The sequence below is a fragment of the Syngnathus leptorhynchus genome, chromosome 14 (genome assembly GCF_054491065.1).
Source record: "Syngnathus leptorhynchus isolate UIUO chromosome 14, UIUO_Slep, whole genome shotgun sequence".
In the NCBI taxonomy this organism is placed as follows: domain Eukaryota; kingdom Metazoa; phylum Chordata; class Actinopteri; order Syngnathiformes; family Syngnathidae; genus Syngnathus; species Syngnathus leptorhynchus.
Window position 1 is genome coordinate 10909635 of NC_141208.1, and position 15450 is coordinate 10925084.

General features: G+C 41.5%; 2 protein-coding genes across 2 annotated transcripts in view; one reads left to right on the forward strand and one right to left on the reverse strand.

The window, feature by feature from the left end:
* Window positions 1-1120: 1120 nt before the first annotated feature.
* On the reverse strand, window positions 1121-8258 carry dis3l2 (DIS3 like 3'-5' exoribonuclease 2). The gene is made up of 21 exons (XM_085929309.1): window positions 8241-8258; window positions 7238-7987; window positions 7018-7148; window positions 6651-6704; window positions 6482-6583; window positions 6259-6355; window positions 5996-6057; window positions 5679-5908; window positions 5430-5603; window positions 5220-5299; window positions 5039-5151; window positions 4800-4907; window positions 4448-4681; window positions 4266-4345; window positions 3937-4120; window positions 3722-3808; window positions 3429-3576; window positions 3205-3335; window positions 2761-2865; window positions 2340-2444; window positions 1121-2254 (listed from the first exon to the last, which is right to left on the reverse strand). The coding sequence occupies exons 1-21, from the start codon at window positions 8245-8247 to the stop codon at window positions 2153-2155; spliced, it is 3084 nt and encodes a 1027-aa protein (XP_085785435.1). The 5' UTR covers window positions 8248-8258; the 3' UTR covers window positions 1121-2152.
* A 5850-nt stretch (window positions 8259-14108) lies between these two features.
* Window positions 14109-15450, forward strand: part of gpr158b (G protein-coupled receptor 158b) — a 29614-nt gene continuing 28272 nt past the window's right edge. The window contains exon 1 of the mRNA XM_085930869.1: window positions 14109-14966. Within this exon, the coding sequence (XP_085786995.1) occupies window positions 14146-14966 (821 nt within the window). The 5' untranslated portion in view covers window positions 14109-14145. The remainder of the gene's footprint in view (window positions 14967-15450) is intronic.

A 15450-nucleotide genomic window follows, 5' to 3' on the forward strand; every position in this document is an offset into this window, starting at 1 on the left:
CAAAATGAAGCCGACAATTTACGATACCACTTAAAAATTGATACCATGAAATGATCAGCAGTTGAGTTCTAATCAGTCTGCTATCACTCACAAAATAAATGAAAATGTACCTTTCAGTTCTTGTATTATTGTATTAAAAACCCTTATTTGAGCCTCCGACAGAGTTGCTTTCTATGTCCCGGTTGTCCTACTGCGGAGTGGGTGGAAACACTCAGGCAAATAGATTTTATGGCACTTTGACTTTGTACTGACAGGCCCAGAAGGAAGTAGGGTAGAAGGTGGCTGCTTGCAATAGACCTGTCCTATCTTTCATTTCATAAAAGGGAGGAGGCTTATAGAAAAGGCCCAATTCCTTTGATGATCCAAATGAAAACCTTTAGGCTTACTGCTTCTATGTGCTGAATTACCGTAGTGCACCCATGTCCTTCAATATTCAAATAAATACTGGTATTTATCTAATCAACTCAAATTTGGAGTCAATCATACAAAGCCAGTGGCATCATCACATGCAATTTCTGTGTTACTAGAACTTATTAAACAACCTTATAGAATTGTGTATTTACTGGGTTCAAACAGAGTGTTGTAATGAATTTATTTGCAAACTTTGGACCCTGGTGACATATATGAGGTGTGACTGTCTAGGATCTCTCAGATTGTCAAGGCAATAAAGATGTAAATAGGAGATAAAACTAATCAACAGAGAGGGAATCTACTGTTGTGTTCAGGGAGCATGCATGGGCTGGTTATCAGTGAGGTCATTTTTGTTTGGTAACACCTAGAGATTGATTTTATTTTGTTTTACTGTTGCAGTTAGTTTCCAGAAGCCAATTCATTGAATCTATACTTCACTAAACGCTACTGTTAGGTCAAAGCAAAGCATTGTTGTTCTTGGGGTTCAAGTGTAGATATTAGACATTAGACATTCTTAGCACTACACACAATAGCAAGACAATTTAATTTGACAAAAGATAATCATGAAATCAAAGCAAAACTGCTACTGTAAAATGGCAATTGGCAAACAAAAGAATGAAGGATTTATCGCAGCTTGTACAACATAGGAGTGGTCATGGTAGCATGACTCATGTTGACGTGTGATACAAAGATTGTTTGCTGCAATGGGAAAGGTTCTCTGTTCTTATTTCTTTATTGCGATTTTTTTTCCCCTCATGATATATTTGACAATAAAAGAAATACACGTTAAAAATGGCTGATGTGAAGGTAGAGTCATAAAAACAGTTATCTGTCAAGTATACATGTATGTTTTTTTATCTAATGGTTCCACGCCAAATTGTTAGGGCTCGAGCAGCTACTGCAGCAACATTGCTTATTTTTTTGCAACTAATTATTCTGCTCCGCAATTCTTGTTCTTTAATGTTCAGGAAGTGCCTCGTTTCCCATTATTTTGATAGCATGGCACCTTCAAAATACATTAAAAGGTTCAGACTGAGCAAAACAAAAACAATGCATGAGTCATAAAGAGAAGAAATAAGAAAACACAGTTTAAAATAAAATGGCACAGTTCAGTTAAACTCAACATGTACTATTTGGAGGTACTTGTAAGGCATAACGGAGACTTATTCAAAAGTAAAAGGTCAAAATGTCTAAAAGATTTAAAAAAAGAAAACAAGCTATGAGGCAGCGTAAAACGGTAACCATGTTCAGCAGCAATTAATATTCAAATTTACCCCAAATCTTAAAATAAAAACTAGGCAGGGATTCATCTTATTGAGCCTGTTAGCGGACAAATGAATAGCAAGAGTTTGCTTTCAGCTTTGTGTAAGCCATTTTTTGGAAATGCTGTTTGCAGTATTAAATTAGTAAAAGCTCCCATGTACTTGGGGCTAAAACCACCCAAACATAACCTATAAAAAAAAATCACTACAATAATTTAGATTTTACCAAAAGAACTTCCTGTATCCTAAGACAATAAAATATATTGGAGTAAATGAAAAATACATTGTCTGTAATGTCTTTTCTACCTTTTAAACTATACTGCACTACACACCGGCATACTAGCATTAATTAGCAAGTTCACAAAGTTTTTTTTAGCTTTTCTTTCTTCAAGTTACAATGGCCGATGCATGTGTGTGTTTTGTAGCTTATAGTTTCTGTGTGTAAAACAATAACACTGCTTCCATGACGTGTCAAATACTTAGTGGGGTATCGCATTGGGCCTCTTGAGTAACGCGCTGCACTTTGTGGGCACGCTGTCGGCTTTGAGCTGCACCTCTACGAGTGTGAAGATGGAAATGCCCTGTGAGGAAATCAACAAGTCATCAACCCTCCCTATTAAAAGAACACATGTTGTGAATATCCACTCAAATCAGTCAGAATCTCACCTGCTCAAATGGAGGTGCTTGTGGGTCCTCGGGTTTCCACAGGAGAGTCAGCTCAGATTGTTTCCCGACCTTGCGATGATGGAATGAGGCCAGGCCGGTGACAGACTGATGATCACAGAAAAAAAAAAAAAAAAATTCTGTTGAAATAAATTAAGCCGCATAGGTGTTCTGCCATGCTCTTCTTCCCGTTTTTGTTTTGTTTTGTTTTTTAAATCAAACGCCTGGTGTATCTGGTAGCCAAGCTCAGCTGCCACGTCTTTGCTTCCTAAAAATATGGTGGATGAGAAGAACCAGTACGTCACAGAGAAGCTCCTCTGAGCAGCTGGCAGGACATTGAGAATGCCTGCTCTTGTTAAAGATGAAAGATGGCACAATCGATGCACAGCATGGTGGTATGGAGAGTATACGTATAAGGGATAACCTTGCAGTAGATGCGTTTTTGCACTCCATAGCGCAAAACCAGGACATCGAATGACTGATCCAACACGGCCATCACCATGGCCTCGGAGTTTAGGGGGCCACAGTCCTGTTGAACAAAGTCTTAAAATAATACCTGAAAACATCAATAGAAAATATCCAACTTCTCATGTGCGGGAAATGAAGGCAGAAAATGGAGCAATTATCAGCAAAACACAATCTTAACGTTAGATACCGTGAGACAATAATTCTTTGTTTTTGAATTCTGTCTCTAATAATTTGCTTTTAGCGTCGCAATAAAGAAATAAAAATTCTGCATTAGATACACACTCTCAGGATTGCAGCAAACTACAAGCATAACAATACTGTTAAACACCCGTGTAAAAACTAAGCTTCGCAAGGTACAAATACTGGATGCCATCAGATTTGACAAAATGCTGTTTCTTACCTTTACAAAAACTCCAAAAAAGAGCTCAGAGCTCAGCTCTTGCACTCTCTTGGATGAAGTTTTCTTGTCATTGCAGCGTAAAGCCTGTTTTTGGACTTTCTCTGATGACAGTGCCAAGTTGGGACCGCAGTCTGAATGAGCAAACACAAAGCCAAAAACATAAAGAAAATAATAAGGTAAAAATGAAATTTACAAGTGCACTGTGTTGGAACAATATTCTGTACTCAGTGAAGATGCCAGCAGTCTGTGCACCAAGATGTCAGCGTATCGTCTGATGGGTGATGTGAAGTGAGTGTAAAGAGGAACATTCAAGGCGTAATGCTTAAAAAGCTTTTCTTCCTCAAGTACCCCTGCACAAAAGTATACTGCCATCTAGAAAACAAAAAAGTCCAGAGCAAAAGAAAAATTATCATTACTTATGCATCGATACAGTACACACATGGCTGGTGGCAGCAAGCAGCGAGATTTCATGAGGTTTCCTTTTGCCCACTTTGACAAACCACACAATCTAGCTAACCTGCATTGTTCTGGAGCACATGTGGGTGAGCACTTCCTTCCGAGCAATGGAATATTGATCATTACCAAGAATGGAAATTAGACTCTTCTGCATGTTTTTGGGGAAAAAAAACAAAACAAAACAAAACACATTAGTGAAAAGAAGTCAGTTCCCTAATTTGACTCCAGCAGTTGTTAGTGTTGGAAAGATAACCATCAATTGCTGTGGATACCAACATTCAATGCGCCAGCAGAAGAAATGTCAATGTCTAAGCTCAGCTCATCACACAGCTCTTGTAGCTCATCCACCTTCTTAGTCTGGGGTGGAGGGTGGCGTCTGAGCAATGCAAGCTTAGGGAAGCATTTGTAAATATGGTGAGCTATGGCAATGTTAGCCAGTAGCATAAACTCTTCAACCAACCTAGAAAACGAACGGGGGGGGGGGGGGGGGGGGGGGGAAGACAACTGACGTTTAGATGCCATTTAAATCAAGTAACAATGCAATGCAATCAATATCAAAATCACACTTTGCCATTCAGAGATAGTCCAGTAGCACCAATACTAACTTGTTACTGTCTTTGTACTCAGAAATGTAGCAGCCTTGGGGCATCATCGTCTCTTTGTCCAATTGGAAAGAGAGTTTCAGCTGAAACAAGTACAAAAAGTGGTTAAGTTAAATGGGGGGGGGGGGGGGGGAAAAAAAAAAGAAGAAGAATCACCTTAAAAAGGACTGCCCAGCAGAACTAACCTTGTCCAATCGGAGCGCTCCTCCAGACAAACGCTGAGCTCTGAGCTTCTTTGCAATGGAATGCAGGTTGAGCACTGCTTGATGGATCATGTCAATATCGTGCTCTGGGTCCACAGGAGGCAGCTCTTGGGCAGCAAACATCTTCTCAGGGGCCTCAATCATACTCTGAGCATGATTATAACTCAACTGGACACACGAGCGAATCACCGAGCGCCCAAACCACTCACTCAGAATCTGGCCATGGGAAGAGGAATGAAAATTATAAGACTACGGGAAAGAAAATACAGTGCAAGATTTCATGGCTTCTCATCAGCAACAATAAACTCATCTTGCAATTCTCTTACGAACATACCTTTCCTTCAGGTGTGATTTTCCAAATGACGGAGAAGGTCAGCCTGTCAGTGAGAGGGTTCAAACTACATAGCTCCTCACAAAGTAGCCTTGGCAACATAGGGATGACCTGGAGTGACAAAGAACAAGCTTATGTTTGAAGCAACGGGTGTGCCTCAAGTGATCCGTTCCAATTTTGCAGATACCAAATGATGGTTATTATGGAGACCATTTAAATGACTCATAATTTACGTTACTCACTTTTTGGACAAGATATACAGTTGTGGCTCGCCGGCTGGCGATTTGATCCAAATCATTGCCCTCCTCCACAAAATAACTGACATCAGCAATGTGGACCCCCAACTCATAGTTGCCTATATTGAACACAAATCTACTTTGAGAATTAAAAGACGCCAAGTGATAGAGTTGAAGCGCAAATTACCATCTGGAAGATGTTTACAGGACAAGGCATCATCCAAATCTCTAGCGGTCGCTGGGTCGATTGTGAAAATGCACTCCTTTCTAAACATGAAGGACAACAAATAAATGTAGGAATTAAATGCAAGCTTGGCGCGACCGCCAGTCAATTTCAGGGCTTCCATTATCTACTTCGTTTATTTCAGCATAAGCGGACTGACGGTACACGTCCCACCTTAAGTCTTTTCTCTTGGCCAGCTCCTCAGGTGGGATGTTCCAAGGCAAATCCTTAGGTAAGCAATCTATGACTTTATCAGAGAATTCTGAAAAATCCACATCGTACTCTATAAGAATGCCCTCTGTTTCCGGCTCGATTTCCCCAGCCTGGCCCAAAGTCTTTGCCAGTCGACTGATGGAACATAGAGCAGGGGGAGAGTTTATTAACATGAAAATCAATGTGCAGCACAGACACGGCAATATTCACCCTTCTGCAAAGTTGCTGTCAGCCGGACAATCGGTGATGCGGCAGATGAAGAGCGTGTTGGCGTAATCATCATGACGGGAGATAAAATCTTCTGGACAATCGGACAGGGGAATGTTAATCCTGGGCACGCGGTGGTCCACAGGAGAGAACATTGCAAATAGCTTGTCGGGTAGAAATTTCAGAGAGCCTGTCACAACCCTTGAGTGCTTCTTTTCAGCAATGTACACCACCTGATACGTTGGCCATGAGAAAGTTGTCATAAGGAAGTGAGAGTTGAGATCCGTTTCAAAAAATAATCATGTATGTAGAAGGCTTACTTTAGCAGTCATTTGAAAGACTTCACTAGTGGACTGTGGTGTGAAGGTGTTTTCCAGATGGTCTGAAAAGTGAAAAAAAAAAGATCCTTTATTTCATTTGACTATTGGATTTAAATGAAATCGTAGTATACAGTAATCCCCTGCATATTCCACCCAACCACCTAGCCAACGCCCACCAACCCAACCAACCAACCATAGTCAACCAACCAACCAACCAACCAACCAACCAACCAACCAACCAACCAACCAACCAACTAACCAACCTGCTTGTACAATCTTCATTTGGGCTGTTTGGATCAGGTTTTTCTTATGCGCTTCTGACTCACTGATTCCCTCACAGTCAGTGTCAGACTTCACAACCTATGTGGAAAAACATTTTGATCAGTTAAAACCGTCAATAATGTCACGTCGGTTTTTGTCAGTTTATACTGTATGTGGGGATTGAAAACATTTACGTGGCTGGATCAATAAGAAAGTAAAGAATACCTTCCATTGTTCCTGAGGTAAGATTTGCACCACGACTATGTCTCCATTTAATGCCCTGTTACGAGCAATTATGCCATCCAAAAATATATCTCGTGTATCATCCTGTTAAAAAAAAATAATCCAATGATTTTGAAAAAGGCATTAGCAGCAAATATAAAGAGTCACTTACAGGAGACATGATGAAAGCATCATGGTACTTCTTGGGGTTTATTCGCAATTGTCCCTGAAATATAAAAAACAATTTGGATTATGTAATAATCTTGCAATAGAGGCTACATGGGTTACACACTTACTCTTATTGTGCTAAACTACAGAAGGGCTAATCAGGCAAATACAGTACATTGGGTTCAAATACAAATTCAAATACATATAAATAATAATAAAAAACCAAATAACATAAATAAATAAATAAATAAAAATCGCTCTGTATGAATGCCAGTAGATTTTTATGACAAAAATTCACAACTTTATGCACAATATACTTTAAGGTTAACCCCTGTTCCCAAATGTTGCCACAATCTAAACAATGAGCATACCTGAATAAGTTCGCCCCTTTTAAGGCCCCGCGAAACCTCTTCAGCATTCATATAGGGTTCGAACACTTGTTTCCTTGATCCTCTGCGTCCTTTGGTCTTATACTTGTCTACAGCCGAATTGCCATTGGATGCTGAAACCAATTTAAATGCAATTTTAATTTGTTAAAAATTACACACCAAATATTTTCATTAGCATAATCAGAATTTTGTTCTAATATACCTGTAGGTTTTTGTACTTTGTTGAAATCATGTCTGTCACCTGAACATTTAGATGTTCGAGATTTTTGCTTCCCCTCCTCCATCTGCTTGGACAAATTATTTTTGTTCTTTGTCTCCTCGTGTTCTAGTTTAGTTAAGTTGGCTTTATTTTGGGCATTCTCAACAAAGTGGCTGCTGTCCTTTGAGAGGTTTTCTTTGCTCGTGTCTTTATTTTTCTTCCGCTGACGCTGCTGCCTCTTGGAATCATTTGGGTCTGAAGAACATAGCTCCTCTCCCGACTCAATGTCACCATCTTGGCTAGTGGCAGTATCCCTTCTCTGTGCCTTCCTGTGCTTTTCAGACACACCTGGCTTCTTCTCGCTGTCATTCTGTGCATTTTGAATGCTCAATTTCACCATATACATTGACAAGGAGCTATCGTCGCCTTTATCTTTTGAGGAAGAAGGGAAAAAGTCACTGGAATCAGATAGATGGTTTGGCATTAGATCCCTTTTTCCTTGGGGTATGCTCTTCTTGTCACTCTGAGCTTGAAGCAGTCTGGTAGGTCCATTATCCTCTTTGGGGAGAGATGACTCCTTGGCATATTGCTCCAGAAATTTTGTGAAGGTGCTGCTGCGGTGCTGGCTCAGAAGTCTGGCATAGGCATCTTTGCGACAGGGAGCTTTAGACTCACTTTGACTGCCTTTCGCCTCACGTTTCGAGTCGACCCTCTTGGGTTGCCGAGAAGAATCCATGTGCAGTATAAAAGCCTCTGAGGATAAACGAGAAAGCGAATGCGACACAAACGATGAGTCACCTCATGGCATAACAATTCTCCAATCGTTAAGTAAACGTCACATATACACTGCTCTAAAGCCAGGTTATAACAATCGGAATTCTTCCGTTCCACACAAGCATAAGGACAGTGCAAGTAAACCCAAGGTGACAATTATTGTTAGTAAACATTACCAACTAACATTAGCCGCTAACTCGGGTGCTAGCATTCGTTTGAGCATTCGTTTTACCGCACATGAAGGATTATTCAACGTTCAACGCGATATGTACTTTTAATCATGACCGCTAATCAAGGACACCAAAACTTTTTAGCAATAACTTAATTACAATCAATTACATACTGCTTATTGGTGATAGGTCCGGCAACACCGATGCGTCGGCGCATGTGTAGGGCTCATAGAGCGAAGCCCCGTGTCGTATCGCTTTAAAAGGGTCACGTGACCGAACGAGCTGCAGTAGTCTGTCAAGGAAGCGTGCTGTAGCTCTGTTAAAGGAAGCGCATTGTCAACGGGATGGATCTGCTAAAACAATGTCTGATCTTTGCGGACCTCAAGGCAAAGACTGGGACAATCAAAAAACCCACTACACAGCACTCCAGCCTCACCTGTGCCGTGTGAGTGGCTGTTTTCAACGGCGGGAGAAAACGTGTCCAAAAAACGCAACAGGTTTACTTTTAAGACATTGGAAAAACGTATTCTTTTTTAAATAAAAAAATGTAAAACACAAATCCCAGTGCACAAACATCCTCTTACATGTTCACATTATTGACTGTAACAAAGAAATAAAATGTATTTTAAATTTATATATATATATATATATATATATACAGTCATCCCTCCTACTTCGCGGCTTCAACTATCGCGGCTTCGCTGTATCGCGGGTTTTCAAAAATAAATTAATGATTTTATCGCAGAAATTTCATCATTTCACGAGGTTTCGCGGCCACTTGAGTTTCTTCATTTTCCTTTAATAATGATAGCTTATGTTTAAAAGTCGTTTTCTTGTTTTGAAATGAATAAATTAAAGAGTCAGTACAGTATACTTTATCGTCACATGTGACTTCAGGGCGTTCTCTCTGTTGTATATTTAGATGTTGTATATTTTGGACTAACTCATGTTCCGTAGTGGGAAAACCCCGGATGTGGGAGGGGGAGCTTCGGGGACGTTCAGTGTTGTGATGTACGGCCAGTGAACTGACTGTGATGAAAGGAATAAAGCAGTATCCATCACGTCGTTGTCCGAACCATGCTTGCTACATCAGAACCTGGAAAATAGTAAAGATATAACACTCTCCACCGGCGGTGGCCTTCATCTGGACATAGCAATACACTGTTAGTCTCGTCGCTAAGGCATGAATGCGGAGCGCACAGTCCATTGATATGAAAGTCCCCTAGCAGCTAGCTGGTTGATGTCAGCGATAAAAATAGAATATCTTCCAAGAATAGCTCAAAAAAATCTAGTTTCTATTTCGCGGAAATTCCCATTTCGCGGGTGGGTCTGGAACGTAACCCCCGCGAAGTAGGAGGATGTATATATATATATATATATATATATATATATATATATATATATATATATATATATATAATTACTTAAAGGAATTAATGTATAGGGCGGTTCGTTGGAGCACTGGGTAGCACGCCCGCCTCACAGTTAGGAGGGTGCCGGTTCGATTCCACCTCCGGCCCTCCCTGTGTTGAGTTTGCATGTTCTCCCCATGTCCGCGTGGGTTCTATCCGGGCTCCCCGGTTTCCTCCCACATCCCAAAAACATGATTGGTAGGCCGATTGAAGACTAAATTGTCCCTAGGTACGAGTGCGAGTGCGGATGGTTGTTCGTCTCCGTTTGTTCCCTGCGATTGGCTGGCAACCGGTTCAGGGTGTCAACCGCCAACTGCCCGAAGACGGCTGGGATAGTTACCAGCACGCCCGCGACCCCTGTGGGGACAAAGCGGTTCAGAAAATGGATGGATGGATGAATTTATGTATATACTAGGTCATCAAGGCCTCCTTCACCCGTGCAGCTAGACACTCTCTTGTCAAAATGACCATCCTGCCCATTTTTGATTACGGCGACACCATCTATAGGATGGCATCCCACTCTACTCTTAAAAAGCTGGACCCTCTTCATCACTCTGCTATCTGCTTTGCCACAGGTGCGCACTTCTCCTCTCACCACTGTGATTTGTATAAATTAATTGATTGGACATCACTCCATACCCGACGACTTCACCGTTGGTTTCACCTCATTTACAAATCCATACTCGGTATGTCACCTGCCTATCTCTCCTCCCTCCTGCACCGTCATTATTGTTCCCGCAATATAAGGTCCAGTAATCTTATTAAATTCACCAGACCCAAAGTACATACAGTCTTTGGTCGAAACTCCTTCCATTTCTCTGCAGTTTATGACTGGAATACTATGCAAAATACCCTTAAATGTACTGTCATCACATCATTTACAGTTTTCAAACAAAAATTGCAACAGGTTTTAACCGACTCTTGCAGCTGCTAGTTTAGATATGTTGTTATATTGTATAGTTTTATTGTTCTTGGTTGTTGTTCTTTATTTTTGATTGTGTATTTATATAACCTTGTTTTATGTATTTATTTATTTTTAGCACTCTATGCCCCATCCCCCTCAAAGTGCCATTGTTCTTTGGGTCAGGCCGCAGTTGTAAATAAGATCTTGTTCTTAATTGTTTGCCTGGGTAAATAAAGATTAAATAAAAAAATGAAAAAATCAAATCAAATCAATGTCAGTTGAATCGGTCAACTACGATGCCTGTAGAATTTTTAAGGTCCAGCGGGTGTCGCGGGTGTCAGCAGTCAGCGACACAGTATAGACACAGTGTCAATACAGTTTGCCAATGTCGACACACGACGCCTCATGGACTACAACCGCCTATGAACACAAACCCCGAGCTTGATCCATTGGCTTCCGCTGTCGTCAAATTGACGCGTTCATGAAAATTGTGGAAAATACCGTAATTTTCGGACTATAAATCGCTCCGGAGTATAAGTTGCACCAGCCATAAAATGCACAATAAAGTGAAAAAAAAACATATATAAGTCGCACCGGAGTATAAGTCGCACATTTGGGGCAAATTTATTTGTCAAAATCCAACACCAAAAACAGACATGAACCAGCAACAACAGGCTAAACGATACTGTATGCTAACGTGACATATACACAAACGAGGAGCTGAGAACGGGCCTGACGTAACATTCAGAGTTATTCAAGTAAGTATTATATAAATAACACATTTATCAAACCATCTGTGTCACTCCAATTCATTAAATCCATTGATCGTGCTTTATGTAAAAAATGCCGCGTATGCTCACGTCGGACCCGTTGTAAGTTGCATTTCTAATTATTCCACAGACCCATATAATAATATATAAAGTATATTTCAAATATCTATCATATTAAAACAATATTATCAAACCATCTGTGTCACTCCAAATCATTAAATCCATAGATCAAATTCCTCGTTCTTTATGTCAACAACGCCGCGCGTGCGCTGCAGAGATCTAGTATATAACTATATTGTAGCGTTAATAAAGTACCAGGAAAGACGTGGGTTGGGTAAACGGCTCTTTATTTAATAAAACAAGACTTCAACGAGCCAACAACTACTGAACTTCCAGCCACGGAGGTGGAAGAGAGCTCCATAAATAGGACCGGGCGTGCGTAAAAGCCATGTCCGAGCCTCATTCACCGTCCCCGGACAGCCACCGGGCCGAGCGCCGGCCTCCGACTTCCATCCACGGAGGTGAAAGAGAGCTCCCGTCGAGAACGACCGGGCGTGCGTAAAAGCCATAATAGTTTTTCAAACCTTCTGTGTCACTCCAAATCATTAAATCCTTCAAACTCTTCCTCCTCCGTGTCACTTACAAACAAAGCCGCTAATGATGCCGGTAGTACGTGGGGCCCTTCGTCATCTTTGTCATCGGGCACGGATGATGTCACTTGCAGTTCAAATGACAGTAATCCCTTGCTACATCGCGGTTCGTTTATCACGGTTTCACTACATCGCGGATTTTTTAATTTTGAAAATTTGTGAAAAAAAATCACATATAAGTCACTCCTGAATATAAGTAAAAAAAACTATGACAAAAAACGCGACTTATAGTCCGAAAATTACGGTACTAAATTCCCACTCCTTATTCCCCAAAAAGTCCCGGAGTAAATCAAAGTGTAATATTCACTTAGATTTAATCATATATGTATCAAAAACTGTTATTCGAATTTTCCTTTAAAATGTTGTAGGATTGATAGATCTGATTACGAATGAACAAGCTTGACTTTTTAAATAGGGAAAAAAACTCTAGAGAGCAGCAAAGATTCAAATACGCATTTGCACTCAGTGATGGAAATAGTCACTTATTGTTTTTCAACCTCATAGTTAAACAGAACCAAATTTATGTAATGAATAATTAATGTACATGTCTCTGATTAATTTTGCTGAAAGTATTGGCGATTAATATGATAGTTCAGAGTTTATTTTTAACCATTCAGTATAGCTGGTATGGTATTTGACTTAATTCTGAAACTGTATGCAAAGCATACATGGCCTAACGTTCTGAAAAACGTGTTTTATCCAGAAAAGATAGAATATAGTGCTTAGCTGTAAATGTTAGAGGCAAACAAAATATTCCGAATCATCCGTTACAACTGTAGTAAATCTTTGTTTAATCCTTCAATGCCTTACAACTATTTTCACCTTATATGCAGTGTGCATAATTAAGTGTATCTTGCTTGTAAAACCTTTTTTGCTTGCCAACCTGATTTTTACTTGACTCAAACCCCAAGAAACCTCTGAGTATACAGAACGTTTGTATAAAAGATGGCTGGTGCAGTCGCTCCCACAGTTGTGTTTGAACAAACCCAAGTTGTAAAGCTTGCAGATGAAGAAGCAAATGACTATGAAATATTAATTGAGTTAGGAGAGGCAGTGCACTTGTAAAAGAGGATGAAACAGAAGGGTCAGGAGCACTCATCTCACGCAGAGTGTCATCTTTTTCTCCTATGCAGCATCATCTCTCTGCTTCTTGCATGCATGTATCTTTACATTGGTCTTATGTCATCATAAATCAAAGATTTTCTGTAACTGCCAGTGCAGCTGGGCCAAACTTCATTAGCGGTTGTAGTGGGCATCATGTAAGCTAGGGGGACTCTGCAATCTGCACTTTCTACTGCCATGACAACGGCCTTTGAGTCACCCCAGACATTGCAACGCCCATCTTCAGTCGTGACCATTGCTGCAAAGAATGACAGAAGACCAGATGTGTTTTTACAACACCACCAGCAATGGTGTTCTTGTCAACAGATGGCAGTACAGATGACAATAAAACAAAACAAAATAAAATATGGGCCCAGTCCAGGCTGTCCTCGCTTACTCTCACTCTATATGGACAATTATTATAGAACATGGATGGATGGAACAGCCTACATTGGTTTTAATCTGTCTTTAAAAAGTGTCTCAAGATCAAGAAAAGAACAATAGTGGTTTTGTATTTTTTCACTCATCATCATCATCATCATCATCATCATCATCATCATCATCATCATCATCATCATCATCATCATCATCATCATCATCATCATCCAGTGCCGGTTTGAGCAATACAATCAAATTATATTTCTGTCATTTTTCTTCCCACGGGCGCCACTTTCAGACCCGGACAGCTCCAATCCGTTCACACGCCCCGCCCATCTCCGTCAGTCTGGCGGTGAGAAAAGGAGAAAACACAGCACACACTGTCGTGGCTCTGAGCGACACCTCAGGTGGTCTATTGGGATTTTTTTTTGTGGCGCTGAACTTCAAGAACAATTTGCTCCTTGCCTCTTTCATCCTTCACCTCAAACAATGGGTGGCTGTTTCCAGTTTGTGGAGGAATCACGTTGATTTCCATTGAGTTACGACGCTTGACGTGCATGCGAGGTTTGAGGGGATCCTGTTTGAGGTGATCCTGTGTGCAATGAAAAGTGGGCAATTACTGTCGGCTGTATCTCCATCGTGCGGGACACATCCTCTTGTCGTTGCTCCTTAAATTGGCGAGGCTGGTTATGCTTGCAGTACCTTTCCCAGCGTTTTCTCTTCGGTGTCCCTGAAGAAGAAGACGAAGGAAGATGGCTCTCCTAGTCGTGCTTCTACAAACGGGGCTTGTTTTTGGCTCCAACTACGGATATGTGGACTGGTCCGAAAACGACCGAGACGAGAGCCCTTCAATCTTCAGCACCCAAGGCATCAACAAGGAGCCGCCCCACTACCACCCGACTTATTTTCACTCGCCGTCGGCTACCGAGCGCACAGTCGTGGCGCACAAAATCGAGGAGGACCTGCCGAGGGTAGTGACTGCTTTCCTCCACAGCGGCGACTCCTCCGCGCTGAGGCAGGTCAACTGCTCACGGAGGTACGAGCTGAGCAGCCTGCGAGGCAGCCTGCACGTCGCCTCTCACTACTCGCTGCACGGCATCCTGGATACCATGATGCACGCCACCAACTTTTTGAACATGATCCTGCAAGCCAACAGGTCCCGGGAGGATACCTTGCAACAGGACATTTACTGGTATCACGCGCTGGTTCGAAGCATGCTCGAAGGAGATCCCAAAATCCACAGAGCAGTGGTGAGCTTCCACAGAGACGCACCGGCACCGTACGTCTTTCTGCAAGCGACCAGGAGCCAGAAGGAGGTGGTGCTGCAGGAATGGCTGCTGAGGAGCAGGAGCCCCGAGTATGAGTGGTTGAAGGAATTTAGGGATGGAAAGAGAGCGCACACGCACAGAAGGAGGTCAGACCCCAGGACTGGAGTTTACCTTCTGGACAAGAATCAGATCAAGTGGTCTGCACCTTACCTGGAGTGCGAGCAAGGGGCTTTCGTGCCCTACTGGCTTCTCACTTTGTCAGCCGGCTTCTATGGACTCAAGAGAGACTCTGCAATCGAGTTCAGGTGAGAGAAATATGTTGTGGGATCAGACAACAGAGAGCACTCATTAGGCCACAGGTGTCAAACTCAAGGCCCAGGGGCTAGATACGGCCCGCCACATCATTTTATGTGGTCCGCGAAGACAAATTGTGCATCAAATTTGTGTCATTACTAGAATTGCAAATTGTCTTCACTTTTAATTTTTTTTTATTTATATTTGACCAGTTTTTACTAGTCTGATTTGAAAACGAGTTATTTGTCAGTTTGTTTTGGAGCTTATACTGTATATAATATGAGGTGCTCATACATTTATTTGGGTTGACAATCATAATGGCCCTCCGAAAGAAACTATGACTACAATGCAGCTCGCGAAAAAAACGGGTTTGACACCCCTGCCTCAGGTGGATATATGCACTTGTAGCCACAAGCGCACACTTACAGATGCTTGCAACCCCCTCTGTCTTTGTTTGCACAGTCAGTGTTCCATTCTAAAGAGAGACTCATTAAA